Consider the following 16,524-nt stretch of genomic DNA (forward strand, 5'->3'; position numbering starts at 1 on the left):
GTGTGGTTCCTTGAATTATTAATTCTCTTGTTTTGAGGTAACTGCTAAAAAGTAAATTTATCAGTTGTAATCATTAACATAGGAAGCAAGAATTTTCTCAGTCACTAAATTAAGAATCTGCACATGACAGATGGAACAGAGTTACACCCATTAATACCAACAAAAGACAACAGTCTCAAATAACTCATATATTACATTATATATGGTTATATATGTATAATTCAGTAATCTTAACTAGATTAGACTAAATTCCTCTTCTCTTATATCGCCACCAGGTGGAGCAGTTTGCATAGACGCCACCATTTTGTGTGGCTATTGGTGACCCTTCATTGGTCATTGTGGTTGGAGGCAGTCCTTGTGCCCCGCCCAGAGCAGGAAATCTGAAACAGTGGTGGACGTGGGGGTGGATGATTAGGCCCATGTCCTTTAGACATACCAGCCCAAGTGCAACTGATCAAGTCCATCCATGTAGCTTCACAGGTTTTATCTTCACTTGAATTACAACAGAATGGAGTTCTGTTGTAACATATAAAAATGTCCGACCTTCGTATTTGGTCCCAAGCACAGGAAACACTATGATGGACCAATAGGGCACAGGATGGAGAGGATTAGGGTCCATCAGTGTGAAAGGACCAATAGGACGCAGGATGGGGAGGCTTGCCATTAGTGTGAAAGGACCAATAGGACGCAGGATGGGGAGGGTTAGGGAACAGTGTGAAAAAGGAGACGTGAAGCAGACTGAGCCCTCATGACTGGCTTCCACATTATTCCGTTTCCATCCCTGGGCTCTAGTACCAGCAGCAGGAGACGCATCGCCTGCAGCAGGGGCTCCTCCGAAAGTGGGGTACAGCCAGCGCCCCCTGACCCCAGGCTGGAGGGGGCTGCTCTGTGATTGGCTGCTTTCCAAAGGAAGCCTTGTGCTCCACCTGAGACCCGCCCCCCTGCCGCGTGTTTATTCGCTGGTTGTCCAGCTCCGCCTTGACTCCCAGGAAGGCCGACAGGTCGAGGTCCAGCACTGTGGCGCCCCCGCGTGGTAAGGGAGTGTTCTGCCGGCACTGCGGACACGGGATCCACATCTGCTGGAGATGGGAGGCCGGAACACATTGTGTTTAATAACACTGCCACTCAACACTGCTACCCAGCACTGCTACTCAACGCTGCTACCCAACACTGCTACTCAACACTGCTACTCAACGCTGCTGCCCAACACTGCTACTCAACACTACTACTCAACACTGCCGTCCAATACACCTTGTTTTCCCATCATCATATTTAATGACACTGTCACCAACGCATCGTTTTTCCAGCTCATAAGTGACTTATACACGCAGGCACGAGTGAGGCTTAGTATGTTTGTGAGCCAATATTCACTATCAAAGTTACCATCAGTAGAAAATTAAGCTGCTTAAGCCACAAGCCAACCACTGACTAAAGCCACTGCTTAAATTCTTTTGCTAAGCAGTTCACTTTTTTCCTAATTGATAGGAAATCTGTTTGACACAGAGACCCTGTGAAGAGCAGGATTTCAGGTTGGTTTGTTTGGCTTGATGTGAATTGTGTGTGTCTTTTACAGGATGCCAGTGGTGTTTGTGGGGCACGTGTACACAGTGCTGCCCGTGTATCGTTCCCTGAGCAGAAGAGCTAGTTTATCGGCTGTGAGGCAGGGCGGCCCACCTGCTCGTTGATGACGGTGTCCAGTCGGGAGAGGCAGGCTTGGCAGAAGGTGTGCCCGCAGTAGAGCTTGCGCGGGAGCCTGTCGCTCAGGTTGTAGGCCGAATAGCAGATGATGCAGTCCAGCTTGCGGCTGTCTCTGGACGGCTGCTCCGCCGCCAGCTCCACGTCGCCCCCTGGGGGCACGTCTGGCACTTGCACATCTTCCTCGGACATCCTGGTGAATGCGAGCCAACATTATCAGATGGACTGACTGAGCGCGATGCCGAAACCGCTCCCTACCCAGCAACCCCAAACACCCCCCCCCCCAATCAAGATTTCATATTCCCTTCATCTTCCTTAAATAATTAGAGTGGTGTGAGGGAAAGACAGTTTGCGAGGGTTTCATATCATAAAATGGTGGCCGAACAGAGTTGTGCCCTCCTGCGTTTCATCTGAGCCCGTAGGTCAACAGAACGAGACAAGTTAATCCAGCAAACGGAGACAGCGGAGGGCCTATCCACTTTCCATCTGAGCCCTGCTGTCTGCGCTGAAGCAGATGGCACACACAAAAGGTAGGTTTTAACGGGCCAGTGCTTGCTTATAATCACACTGTGTTAAAGCAACGATGTACTGTATATTCCACTAATGTACAGTTTTGAGACAAAAATAATCGCCGCATAAAAAGTTGCAGGAAAAATCCTCTGGTATCAGCTTTCCCCAGCATGAATAATTAATCGGATCGCATGCAGGATAAAACCGATATCGAATATGAACAGGTTCAGAGGACGAAGTACTGTAACAATGGATTGGGCGAACGAGGCACGGCACATAATATGTTGCAATTACAAATTTGCAATTAAAAATTTCTATGTTCCGTTTTTCATAGCAAGCAGTTATATGTTATAATGTTATATAATGTTATATTAAAAAAGTCAGTATGACTCTCTCTCCCTCTCTCTCTCTCTCACACACACACACACACACACACGTATATTGCGCATCAGTGTAAGTAAACAGTCCGGCATTGAGCGGAGGACTTTCAGAAGTGCCAGGTGTGTCCAGGGACCTGTGTGTGCCTCATACTCAGACGCAGGTTATTGAAGTGAGAACAATCACCCAGCGCAGGCCTTTTGGGCCAACAGAGAAAGGGCACTGTTTCTAAAGGGCGTCTCCGGGGATACCGGCAGCGCCAAGTTCAGGCTGAAATTCTGCCAGTTGGCGATGGTAAAAACATAGGGGCAGGTAAACCGCCCAAAATGCGGCGATGTACGTACCTTGTCCCTCTCCGCTGCCTAACGGCTCCCTACGGTCCTCTGGGGTCCTGCTCCCGGAGCGGTTCCCATGGCAATGTCCATCACAGGCTTGGCGGCGGGGTCGGGTCGGGCCTGAAGAGAGCAGGGTGGGGTGCAGCCCCACTGAGGACCCCCCCGCCTCACAGATGAGCAGCGGTGCTCCTGGGAGTTTGGGGGGGGGGCTGGAAAGTGTTCCCCAGAAAGCAGGGATGACACAGGGAGGGTTCTCCCCACAGTACCTCCACCAAAACACACACACACACACACACAAACAGAGCGAATGCAAAAAAAAACAGGAGTAAAAAGAGAAAGGGAAGAGGTATTTCCAAGGAGGGAGGTGGAGTGGCGTTTGTCCTCCCGTTTCCAGGTCCCTGTTCTCTCTCTCTCTCGGGCCAGTCAGAGTCTCTGCTCCTCCAGTCCTCCTGTCCTCAGCTGCTTCGCTCCTCTGCTCCTCTCCCAGCTGTCCGACAGGGTGAAAGCCAAGCCTGGCTCACGTTGCCTTCAGATGGTGCAGGCGGCTCGGGGATCATTTTACAGCCTGAACAATGCGCCCGTGGAAACCCAACACTTTCCAAACCACCGCCCCCACCCACCCCCCCACCGCACCCCCCTGCACGCACACCTTCCCAGACGCCTAGCACAAGAGGACGCAGGCTCACCTGTCAGCTCCCCTGATCCAACTGCACTGAGCTGGGAGACCAGCCACAGGGTAGCAGGGGCTTCTGTCTCTAGCTCAGCTTCTGAAGCCCCTGTTTTTCAGTGATGCGAAATGAACTGAATGGTTGTCAGTTTTTTAAGATTCACATCGTCTTCATTGCACCTCCTTTGCTATCACTGACATCCTCATCAGCTTTATTTTTTAATAGTTTTTATTTAGTTACATTTATGACCATCGTCATCACATGCTAATACTTTCTAAACTTCCGTGTCCCACTGTTGCACCCATTAAAGAACCTGGAAACATGGAAAGATTTTTCATCGTTATCATTGATCATTAGCACCATCGTTCTCTTCTGTATCTTACTGAAATCAGGTTCTTGCCAGAGATTAAATTAGATCCACCCTCTATCTTCACAGACCTGTAATAACTGTGTACTGACCATATGCAGTATCCTACACAGTGAATACGTACTAATGGTGCAAAATATCCTATGAGGTGCTGACTGTACAAAATATCCTACACATTCACTATGTACTGACTGTACAAAATATCCTACACAGTGACTATGTACTGACCACATGCAGTATCCTACAGAGTGAATATGTACTGACTATACAGTATCATATACAGCGACAGTTCTCTTTATATGGTGCTAGTGCTATGATAAGCTGAGGTCATAGTGCAATAAATATGTCACTACAGGGGTCTGTCCAAAATATCTAAGGATCCAACATTCAATTAGAGATTCTATGCAAGTAAATAGTCTAAGACAATATATATTATCTTAATAGGCAATCTAACCTTAGACAAGGCTTGTTTGTGTAATATGTCCTTGTGGACACTAGGCGGCATAGAGTACAACGACAACGCTTACAGCGAAAGCATTCTGTTGGGCAGTGAGTAGGTAACTGCAGAATACTAAAGCAGAGCTTCAAATAGAAAAAATTACAATTTCTTTTAAGTTACTGTTTTCCCGCTAGCGTATACACTAACGCAGTGGTGCACACTGCTTCTATGGCCGTTTGCATATGTCTGTAAATAGTTAATCTAAATCAGTCGGGATTGAGGTGAGGATGTGTGCAAATTAGTCATAATATGCAAATAAATGTATGAAGGTTTCTTTATGTAAAATAGCCAAACTTAATATTAAAAGACACTATAACATTAATTTTCTTTTAGTACATTTTTTACGTTTTGGAATATCTAAACGATAGGTTCTATTTGTAAATGGACACAGTCGTATCCACTATAATGCATTACATGCATTGAGGTGTTTTTTTGTTTGTTTGTTTTTGTTTGTTAGTTTTGCCAATTGATTTGAATTGGAAACGCATGAAGGGCTGGCTTTGAATGGAGTTTAATATCTCACATGGCCCAAATTCTAAATAAAGGCCCTTTTGTGCGCGAGTTTCCGTCTTCCTTCCACGGAGAAACGCTGAGCTCCACCCTATGAAACCAGCGCTGTTTTCTCCCTGAGAATCTTTTGCAGTCACGTCGTGCGCGAGCATCGTCAGGAATGTTGTCCTGCCGCTACGACTGCGTTGAGAGTGCGTTTAGCACCGGTGCTAAGCGCGCGGCGATGCCACAGCCTGCTGGGGTTAGTTCCCCTTATTGCTCTGTTTGCCAGAGACTGAAATGATATGGAATCGCGCTGTGGACTTTGGCCTCTTGTGAAGGACAGGTGAACTGGCTCCAAGAAAGATTGCCTGTCATGTATGGCGTTTATATAGTGCCAAAATCCGTGGCCAATTTGTTCCACACTAAAAGAATTTGGGACAAAAATGAATGCCAATAATGTGACTACTCCCCTCCGGTCTTTACATGGAAAAGCCCCGGTGTAAATTTCCAGGCCATTTTCTCAGGTCTTGCATGAACACAGTTTCTGACATCTTCATTAGGACTTTAAAAACATGAGATTTTATTTTTCTTAAGTTTACACCAGTGAAGCATTTGACCCATGAAAGTCGTGTAGGTGCACTAGGCATGTTGGTACACTACATATGCTGAACTGTGATGAGATTTTTCCCAGCTGGGTGAAGGAGGTTAGGCTAAGTTTGTTAGTCTGTCACAACCAAGGTGTGTTTATACTGTCAACCTTAGAGAAGGTGCAGTACAGGTAGTTACACAGGTGCACACACACACGTGCACACATACACGCACACACACACACACACACACACACACACACACACGCACACCTTTTTGTTGTTACACGTCTTTAAGCTCCCAAATGCTCCAGGCCCTGATACACAATTGCTCTCCCAGTTTCAGTCACCCCCCCCCCCTCCCTGTTTGCTCACCTCACCGTGACCTTTCAGTTCAGACTGATGTAATTACCATGGAAATACTTGCATTCACAGGGGGAAAACAAACACCCAGCGTAAGCTCCACTGCCACATTTAAATCATAGTATCGGAAAGAGTAAACACTTCGGCTGTGCGTAGGCGCCGGTGGGGGGGAGGAGCGGATTTTTTTTAGGCAGCGTGGGAGCGGCCGGTGAGGAAGAACGGGGGGCAGGTAAGGCCGGTTATTCCAGTGAGGCTCAGACTTTCGGCAGCAGGCTGTTCCCATCCAGTACGAACAGGAAGTTCAGCCGACACCTCCGAGGACTGTTTCGCACCGCGAAACTCACTATAGGGGCAGTAACGCAACATTAGGACGACTAGCAAAACATTCATGGAACGCATGGAAAATATGCTTATAAGTCTCTATACAGTGACTTATGCCCTCAGGTATACATACTACAAACATTTCCACACTGAATAGATGCTGTGTCATTGAAAGAATACACATTAAAAAATGGCTTACTGACAGGACAGCTTTTATATGTTCATGTGATCCCATTTTAAAGTGGCTCCAAATTCCAAGTAAATTTTCTCAGCATTTAAATACAGTAAATGCTGTATGAAATAGATCCTATACATATTACCAAAAGGTATTCATATGTTGTTACTATTTTAAACTGTACACTAGGAAAACATAATAAAATTTGTAATGACGCATATATATAGTAGGACAAATGACAACAAGATTAGCAAGGTAAAGACAACAAAAATATCATATACAGGAAGAATCCTCAGCATTAAAATGCATTACAGAAACATTGTTGCCATGCTCAGTTGCACAAATCAAATGGCAAGGATTGGCTGGTGTGCTAGAGAAAAATTCATATTAAAAATGGTCCTGAAACATGCTTTCAATTCCACTGATTAAAATTATGAATATGATTATTACAGCGAGTACAAGCACAGAGACAGAGGTGTTCGGGAAGAACTCTTGCAAGCTCATGCAAGTGTGTTTCTGAGGTTTCTACCAGAGAACACAGATTGAGACAGAACCAGTTTATTTGCATTGCGAACAGCAGTGACTGCAGGCTTGGACACCCGGCCCTGCCCATAGCAGGCTGCTAACATGGTGACATATGTTTTGCACAAAGTGGGTGGGGTTGAGATTGAGGATGAGTCAGCTGATCTGACATCAGTAAGAACCTGTACTGGTGCAGTTGGCCCACAGTAGTGCAGCTACCTAGGTCACACCTGCCACAACATGATGTCATAAATGAGTGAAACTGGGCACGGAATTATTGGAATGCTTAGCATAAAGATCCATAGTTTCAAAATGGTTTCATTTTTGTTTCTGTTTTATGAGAACATTATTACTTTATTGTTTTAATGAAATAACAATAAAGCAAAAGACACGGATACAATTCAATTCCATCCTATTTGGAATTTTTGAAATAAAAGCCAGCCATATTTCTGGTATTTGGATCATTTTATTTTGTTGATGTCTAATACAAAATAATAAAAGCGGTGTACATATACAGTGCTTTTATGTATTCATCCTTTAGATCCCAGTGACCTGCGGGGGCTCACATACCTACGGTACCGGGTTCAGGTTCTGCCAGAGGAGAACCAAATGCTTCCATGATGGCAGATCTGAGAAGTTCTATCCAGGCAAACGCCTCACTTTCCCCCCCCCTGGATATGAAGGGAACCAGAACGAGCAGATCCAGAGACAGGACATGTGCAACCTCCCCTCTGAAAGCAGAGGAGCAGGCAGCCTGCTGGCCCTCTGGGGTTGGTGGACCCCTGTTCTCAAGAACCTTGCGTCTAAACAGTTAGAAGAATGCCTAGCGGCAGGGTGGGTTAAACTGAGCAAAACTGCACTGTGGCTTTGCTTAAAATTCAAACAAATGAGTCAGAAAGTAGTGTGATAACTCAGAAGATGTTCAGGCCTTCACCTCATCTGAATTCATCCATGACAAGAGAGACGAGAGGTCAGGGGTCACCGCTTAGGCCGCCTTGCAGTTGCATACCAAATGGATGGTCCTGTCGAGCGTGTTTCACAGATTGGACTGATTACTCAGGCCCATAGAAACTGATCCTACCCTTTAGTTTCCTCACACTTTCACAGCTGAAACCATTTTATGAATCGTCAGCATGATAATAAAGACAAAGAACTCCAAAGCTGTGAATGAGGCCTCAGTTCTGTGCAGTGCCTGCCTTTTGTCATGGAAACTCGGCCACTCCCAGCAAGCCAGTGAGGTGCATGATGGGACTCAAAGTGCGCTCCCTGTCAAGCGTTCTCTTGAGGTAACACAGAGCTCACAATTCAGGCCACATGTGGCCAAAAATGGGAACGGGGGACAAAAATACAATGGCTAAATGAAACATACTGTAGCTTACAAGGTACATCAATCAACTCAATTCCCGTGTCATTTTAGCCTGATTCTATGATTATAGGATTGGGTCGAGGGTGTGAGGCTGTGGCCCCTATTGATTCAGGCTCAAGTTGCAGAGTACAGTGCCGAAGCAGAGCGTTCCCAGAAGAGGCCCACTTCCAAAGTGTTCCCAACTTCAAGGAAAGCAGCAGGGAAAACCAGTCCAATCCAGAGCTCCTCTGAACCCCACCATTCTCACAGCCGCGAAATCCACCCGGGGTGGGGGGGGGGTCAAGGCTCACTTCTTCCGGCAGCGGCGGCAGCAGGAGTAGCAGCGGCCGACCTCCTCCTCTTCCTCCTTGACGGTGTAGTTCCCCTGGTAGGGCGAGGCGTTCTGGGTGGACTTGTCCTGGGACTGGAGCCCGGTTCCAGACGGGTCCTCGCCAGAGGGCCTGAAATTGCCGTAAGGGTTGAGTGCGGAGTTGCGGTTGGACTGCGCGCTGTCGAGGGCCAGGGGGTTGGTGAAGACTGTGGAGGAGTCCTCCGGGGACCGCAGCTTCGCCCGCGGGATGGTAACATCTCCGTAGGGGTTGTCCAGGCAGAGGTTCATGGCTCCTTGTCCGGGAGTCAGAGGGCGGAACAGGACAGTGTCAAACTGGCGAAATCCCACCTGCCTAAAAATCTACTTGCTAGCTCGTCTTAGGAGCTTGTGATCTGATATCTCAGAGAATGGGTACTACAGTCCATGGACCATGCAGTTAGTTTGTACGCTGCAGGCTTTGGTGGGGTGTCCTCATTCAGCAGGGAGATTCTCCTGTCACATGACACAGAGGTAAATGAGGGGGGGGGGGGTCAGTCCACCATATGCAGAGAGCTTTCACATATTTTACACAGATATTACACAACAGGCATACCTAGTAGTACTTCAGACTATTTCTATTCAGAAAATTACTAAATGAATGGACAGGATAAAAAATAGAGAAGAAAAAGATCACAACTACAAGTAAATTTCCAAAAGTATGTGGTCACCCCTTCTAATTAGTGGTTTTGTCAATTTCAGTCACACCCTTTGCTAACAGGTGCATAAAATCAAGCATACAGCCATGCAATTTCCATAGACAAATATTGGCAGTAGAATGGGTCGTACTGAAGAACTCAGTGACTTTCAACGTGGCACTGTGATAGGTTGCCACCTTTCCAACAAGTCTGTTTGTCAAATGTCTGCCCTGCTAGTGCTGCCCCAATGAACTGTAAATGCTGTTATTGTGAAGTGGAAACATATAGGAGCAACTTCAGCTCAGTCACAAAGCGGTGGGGCACACAAGCTCACAGAACGGGTCTGCTGAGTGCTGAAGCGTGTAGCACGTTCTCAGTTGCAACACTCACTACAGAGTTCCGAACTACCTCTGGAAATGACGTCAGCACTGTTTGTCAAGAGCTGTTTCATGAAATGGGTTTCCATGGTCAAGCAGCCATACACAAGCCTAAGATTACCGTGCACAATGCCAACCGCCATTGGACTCTTTAGCAGTGGAAACACATTCTGTGGAGCAATGAATCACACTTCACTATCCGGCAGTCTGGGTTTAGCGGAATCTGGGTTTAGTGGAATGCATAGTGCCAAATGTACTGGCCCAAACAGTGCCAACCATAAAGTTTGATGGAATAGGAATAATGGTCTGGGGCTGTTTTTCATGGTTTGGGCTAGGCCCCTTAATTCCAGTGAAGGGAAATCTTAATGCTACAATATACAATGACATTCTAGAGAATTGTGCACTTCCAACTTTGTGGCAACAGTTTGGGGAAGGCCCTTTCCAGTTTCAGCAAGACAATACCCCCGTGCACAAAGCAAGATCAATAAAGAAATGGTTCACTGAGTTTGGTGGGGAAGAATTTGACTGGCCTGCACAGAGCCCCAACCTCAACCCCATCAGACACCTCTGCGATGACTGCGAGCCAGGCCTTACGCCCAACATTAGTGCCCAACCTCACTAATGCTCTTGTGGCTGAATGGAAGTGAATCCCCGCAGGCATGTTCCAAAATCTACTGGAAAGCCTCCCAAAATGTGGAGGCTGTTAGAGCAGCAAAGGGGGTCCAACTCCATATTAATGCCCATGGTTTTGGAATGAGATGTTCAACAAGCACATATGAGTGTAATATTCAGGTATCCAAATACTTTTGGAAATGTAGTGTATTTTTTTCATACCATTGGTTCCTTTTTGATATCACTGGTTTCTTGTAAGGACAGATTTTCCAGAACTGTTGCTTAAAACTGTCTGAATTTAACAATATTTCAGCACTCACTGATTCCCACTTACTGAGTTATTTGACTCATTTTCAATCTAATTTATATCCAAATTCCTTTCATACTGAATTGTAATGTGGCATAACTAAAATAAAATGTATTCTATAAAATGTAATAAAATGCTAGTTTCAATTTAAAGAAGAACATGCTCAAAGAGTACATCAGAATATGTGACGAGATGGCAGTTTCACCCCAACTAAAAACAAGAGCGGTTGGCAGCGCTTACCTTGAGAAAGCCCGCGGAATCTCTCAGCACACAAGAGCTCACTTTCCAACGCTTCAATCCCAGCACACGGCTCACAGTGATCCTCTCTTACAGACCGTCCGAGTGTCCTGGATGTTTCCGTGGGAAGAGACGTGGTAAGGCTGGCAGGAGAGCGGAGCCGCACCTGTTTCTGAGCGACTGGTGAGGAAGTCGCAGCGAGAGCGGGGCTGCGTCCCCGCACACCTGACAGGCTCCTAGGCCACGCCCGGCTGCCCTCGGGGCGTGTGGCGAGAGCAGTCTGAGTCAGCTCTGGAATGTCAAACAGGCGCAGTGCCCCCTCCCCTCGGCAAACACATTCCCAGAGAGCTACCATCCAGAGAACCTGTTTCAGCTGCTCAGCCTGTGCAGGACTTCCTGATGAACACCCCAAAAAATGTTTCAGAAGATACCATGCGTGGTGGTATCTCATAACAATGGCAACACCCCCCCCCTCCAGTACCCACCCCCAAACTTTCAAGACTTAATAATAATTACCCCCATAGAATAACTCAGGGACATTTTTACCATGGTTTGGCGTAATGTGTGTTGTGGTGACGATTCAACTGCATGACAAAATTCCATAGTTAAATAAATGTCTATTCCCGCAAACATTAACCTGAACACGATTAACACACAGGAAACAATGTTAGCCTTTGGTTTCCGTGGCTTTGTTTCTCCAAATACAGTCTAAACAAAACAGGATTGCCTGCATAGCTGCCTGCAGAGGTAATCCTTTAAGTTTCAAAGACATGAGGGCTAAACTGGTCTCCATTCAGTCACACTGTTGCGTGTCAGAGGCCTCACTGAGCATTAGTGAAAAGGACCTGTGTATCACTGTTTAACATTTTTGATGATGAAGGCCATTGCACCTTTCAAGGGAGCCTTCATTAGTTACATTTTAAGCCCTGAAATAGGGCCCTTAATTGATACATTTTTCTCATGATTGCTTAGAGTTTTGATTAGAATAGAATATTTTGTGCGTGTACCACAATTAAAATACTGTACTATGTGCAGTTGTCTGTGTCTGTTCCCCCTCCTTATGTGTGTGTCACCTCTCCCCTTCCCCCTTGTGTGTGTCCTGTCTCACTTACATGTTTTGAGTCACTTTTGATTGTGGGGAGGTTTCAGGGCAGGAATAATTATGGCATTTAAGAGGGCATTGTGTTAATGGGGTGGGATTAAAGGGTAGTATCAATCAATTGTTGTGTGGCCTGTATGTGTGTGCGTGTGTGTAGCTGACCCCCACACATACCTAGTTGTTTTGTTGTGTTCTGGGGAAGTTAGGACACCTCCTTTTGCCCACGTTAGCCAGTAAATTTATAGGTAATAAACCTAATTCCATTTCACTTTAATCGCCGCCTCCCACCTCTTGTTTTGGCCCGGTCACAACGCTAACATTACAATACATTTTATTTGGAGCTAGGCATTAGGTTTCCTTGTTGAAGGCGGAACCAAATACTATTCTCTTCTGATTCACATCAGAGAGAATGACCCAGTATTCTCATTCTAATGCACACAGCTTTGGTAATGCTGATGGACAATGGGCTTGTCCTGGAGTATTCCCGGTGCAGGTACTTAGCAAACAGAATAGTGCAGTGATCTTCATTCCTGGTCCTGGCGGGCCACAGTGTTTCGTTGAAAACATCAATTGCATTACGCAGTTTACACAAATGTCTTTTTGCAGAATTATCAATTGATTGCTCAAGAGAATATTTACCTTTCTTGACTTCTCGCCTACTATGTATTTTTTTTACACACATCTAAACAAGTCATAGTAAGAACACATCAAGTCTAGCCTCCAGTACTTAACACTTCTTTTGTACAAGACCATTGCTATACAAACATAGTGTTGTCCCCAAGTATTTGGACGGTGACAAAATTTTAGTTTTGACTCTGTAGCTAATTTGTAATAAAAAGGGTGTGGTGTTATCAATGATGTGATGATTTTGACCAAAGGCCACTTTGTAAAAACTATTAATATTCCCTAAATGAATAGTTCCTATAAATAACTTCAAAACGTTCGCGCTATAGTTATAAACACACAGCGCGTGCCGATCAGTTCACTTAACGGGGCAGTTGCTATGGCAACAACTGCCATAAGCCTGGTGCTCACGCGTAGCCTATATCTGTCCTTTAATGGTTAACTATTTGAGACAGGCCACCTCTACTGCTGCTACTCTACTGTGGTTGTAAGTGTTACCCACTGCTTGCTACAAACAGGAGTTGTTTCAAAATTATTTAGGGCCTATAACTAGAGCCAAAATAGCAAACGTTAGTTAGTCAGCTAGAAGCTAACGTTAGCCAGCTAAGGTATCAAACCGACGAACTTTTTGCTCAAAGAACAGCGGGCACTAGCTGGGCAGGGAGCAGCGTGCCACGAAAAGCATACTGCTACCAACTCGATACATAATACACAGACTCGCTAAACAGCAACATCAAAATATCGGCGTTATTTATGAGATAATCTAACGTTACTGGCTAACGAGACCTCGCATCTGTTTGTCAGCTAACATTAACTTGTGGGAGAGTCATGGAAGCGTATCCACGCCAAAATTCAAATTAAAATGCAAATCGGCAATTGCATTTCGGTTTCATTAGATGTGCGCAAAAACCATGACATAATCCAAATGAAACTGTAAAAGTACTTTATCTGCCAATTCTAAAATTTAAACGCAAAGCCATTTCATATTAAATTTTTCTCACCCTCTACGACTCAACTTTGTCATAGCCTAAATGAAAATGAAAATGAAAAACATTTGAAATAGCGGTTTCTTATTGTAACCGCATTATCCACGACAAAAACGAAATAATTCAGTCTGCCGTTTATCAATTCATTTGCATGTTTTCTGGCACACGGGTGACAAATTCGAAATGCAATGGCGTTGCTGCCATTTGCATTATTGTTTTTGCGTGGTCACGCACAAACCCTACCAAAATTCAAAGGGAAAATGAAATCCATCCTTCGCATTTTCATTTGTTTTTGTAGTTGTAAACTGCTCCTGATTGTATTCACTTTCTGTTGTACCAATTTTGGAGAATTTATGTAATGACTCTTACATCAAGCATGCAGTTTCAGAGCGTTAATTTCCACCAACATAACAGGCTTGAACATAGAAAAAAATATGTAGGCTACAAAACAATAAATGAAGGAAAAACACTGTTCAACACACTAAAGGAAAAGAAGGATAGGAGAAAGCAAAAGCTATATACTTGAAGGCGCCAATACGTGCGAAGAAAAACAAAGTAATGGTAACTGAAGAAAGCAGTGAACTGAGGGAATAAAAAGTGACAGTGTCAATGGGTGTGACAATTTAGCTTAGGTGATGTTAATTGCACTAGTCAGAATCATTACACTCCCTCCAAAGCTAAGGCTAGAGAATTGCTTTGGTAGGGTAAATATTTAAGCAGCAAAGCAGCCAGTATAGAGCTATGGTATACGTACCCTAGTAGTATAAAAACATATAGTTGACTGTAACTGATCACAAGAAGGTACATTTGGATAACAAGATATGAATTTGCAGATTCTTTTTATCCTTATTTTTTTATTCTGAATTTTGAATGGCAAGTGACTCACAAGGCTAGTCAGTCAGTTTGGGAGGGCTGGGACTTGTGCTCACATTCTCTGAAACATTTGGAGTCAGCCATTTAGGAATGGGTATTCTAAACTAGGATGAAAAGAAAGAGTGAATAAAAAAATAATTTGAGTAATTATTTTGAACACGCAGAACAGGGCGGAATTTCACAAATATTTTCCAACGTTAACAGCAATGTGTTTTGAAGAAGTTTAACATGATTACTCCTGAATTTCGACATAAAACATGACAAATGTTCACTCATTGGCCACTTTATTAGGCACACCTGCTCGTTAATGCAAATAGCCTGCTCCTCCAAACAACAAATCGCGTGGCGTGGTATGATTGTAGGTGCCAGACGTGGTGGTGCCAGCATCGCGGAACCAGCTGCCCACCTGGGAGTTTCATGCACTACAGTCTATAGAGAGTGGCGCGGTAAACAAAAAACATCCAATGAGCTGCAGTTCTATGGTAAAAAACACCTTGCTAATGAGAGAGAGCAAACTAGAAAGACTACAAATGCTCAAATAAGAGCTGTTTACAACAGTGGTGTGCAGAAGGGCATCTCAGAATGCACAACAGGGTTTTTCCTGGCTCAAAATGAGGCAGAGGCTGTAATTTAATCATGATCATGTGATCAAATTTACCACATCTTGTTAGTAGTATGAATTATAGTCTACTTTTAACGACCAGTGATGATCAGATGGTGACTATACTGTCTTTTCACCTGCTCCTCCTTGTAGACTCTTTCTAAGAAAATTGTTTTTTTTTTTATGAGCCACATTTGCTAAGTTGAAAAAGGAAAATTGAAAAAGGATGTAATTTAAGAAACTTGAAAATATTGGACGTGCTTGGGTGCAAAAGAAAACACGATTCAAGCTACCTGTCTGAATGCAGTGCACTCAGTACGACGTCTGATCATGCACTTCGTGCATACAGTAGCATAGCTTCGCGTTCTTTTTTGGTAGTGCCTTTCCTGGTACATTGTGCCTATTACGATACAGCATCACATCGGTGTAATGCCGCCATTGCTATTAAAAAAATGATCCAACGAACGCAACGTTTGTATTAATAATGTCTTGTTTTGTGCTGACGCCGGTCAGAATTTTGTGGAGGCGGCACAAAATTTGATTGAGACGGCCACCTCAGAATTTTCTATGCAGGAAAAACCCTGCACTGCCGTCAGTTCGTCAAACACTTGATGTGGATGGGCTACAGCAGCAGAAGACCATGCCAGGTTCCACTTCTGTCAGCTAAGAAAAGGAAGGAAGATGAGAATACAGTGGGCATGTGATCACCAAAAATGGACGATTGAAGATTGGTGAAAAGTCACCTGGTCTGACCCATCTCAATTTCTACTGCAACATGCAGATTTTAGGATCGGAATTTGACGTAATCGGCATGAATCCATGGATCTGTCCTGCCTTGTGTTAATGGTGCAGGCTGATGGTGGTGGTTTAATGATTTGGCCGCTTAATACCAGATGAGCATATTAGAATTCCACAGCATACCTAAGCATTGTTGCTGACCATGTGCATCCCTTTCTGGCTGCAGTCTATACCCTTTCTCAAATGGATACTTATTGCAGGATAAGACGTCACAAAACACACATTATCTCATGCTGGTTCCACGAATATGACAATGATTTCAGTTTATTTCAATGGACTGCACAGCCCCCAGATCTCAGTCCAATAGAACATCTTTTGAGATAAGATGGAACAGGAGGTTCGCAGCATGTGTAGCTGAAAAATCTACAGGAACTGCCTGATGCTAGAGTTAACATGTGAGAATCCCTAAGGAATGTTGCCTGCACCTTATTGAATCCATGCTGCCAAGAATTCAGGCTGTTCCGGAGGCAAAAGGGGGGTCCTACCCGGTACTAGATAGGTGTACCTAATGAAGTGGCCAGGGAATGTATATGAATGAAATTTAAATGTACATTTTCAAGTGATGCTGGCGAATCAGTGTAGGCTTTAAAATAAATAATATTTTATGCACATTCAGAGGGCATTAATGCACAGGAATTAATCAATAAATAGTAGCCAGTTCTTAAATATTTTGTAACTGAACATACTTTTATATCAGTTTTCCTGAATGCCTTCTGCGGTACTGTCATCACGGCTATATAGATCATTA

At 44.6% G+C, this 16,524-nt stretch overlaps 2 protein-coding genes across 3 annotated transcripts; both read right to left on the reverse strand.

The window, feature by feature from the left end:
• Nucleotides 1-10: 10 nt before the first annotated feature.
• Nucleotides 11-3,505, reverse strand: rnf224 (ring finger protein 224). 2 transcript variants are annotated; one of them, XM_064307654.1, is made up of 3 exons: nt 2,928-3,505; nt 1,675-1,888; nt 11-1,076 (listed from the first exon to the last, which is right to left on the reverse strand). In XM_064307654.1, exons 2-3 carry the CDS (start codon nt 1,885-1,887, stop codon nt 789-791), a joined length of 501 nt encoding a protein of 166 aa, XP_064163724.1. In that variant the 5' UTR covers nt 1,888; nt 2,928-3,505; the 3' UTR covers nt 11-788. The 2 variants fall into 2 exon arrangements, with proteins under 2 accessions (XP_064163724.1, XP_064163723.1); XM_064307653.1 differs by having other exon boundaries at nt 11-1,079.
• Nucleotides 3,506-6,406: 2,901 nt separating this feature from the next.
• On the reverse strand, nt 6,407-11,084 carry si:ch211-202f5.3 (uncharacterized). The gene is made up of 2 exons (XM_064308472.1): nt 10,799-11,084; nt 6,407-9,080 (listed from the first exon to the last, which is right to left on the reverse strand). The coding sequence occupies exon 2, from the start codon at nt 8,874-8,876 to the stop codon at nt 8,565-8,567; it is 312 nt and encodes a 103-aa protein (XP_064164542.1). The 5' UTR covers nt 8,877-9,080; nt 10,799-11,084; the 3' UTR covers nt 6,407-8,564.
• Nucleotides 11,085-16,524: the final 5,440 nt, after the last annotated feature.

The sequence above is a fragment of the Anguilla rostrata genome, chromosome 14 (genome assembly GCF_018555375.3).
Source record: "Anguilla rostrata isolate EN2019 chromosome 14, ASM1855537v3, whole genome shotgun sequence".
Lineage (NCBI taxonomy): Eukaryota > Metazoa > Chordata > Actinopteri > Anguilliformes > Anguillidae > Anguilla > Anguilla rostrata.

Excerpts from the sequence above, each read along its gene's own strand:
- si:ch211-202f5.3 (XM_064308472.1), bottom strand. The coding sequence starts at position 8,876 with ATGAACCTCTGCCTGGACAACCCCTACGGAGATGTTACCATCCCGCGG.
- rnf224 (XM_064307653.1), bottom strand. The coding sequence starts at position 1,887 with ATGTCCGAGGAAGATGTGCAAGTGCCAGACGTGCCCCCAGGGGGCGAC. Across the intron at positions 1,080-1,674 it reads ACACCGTCATCAACGAGCAG|CAGATGTGGATCCCGTGTCC; the intron begins GTGGGCCGCCCT and ends TCCCATCTCCAG.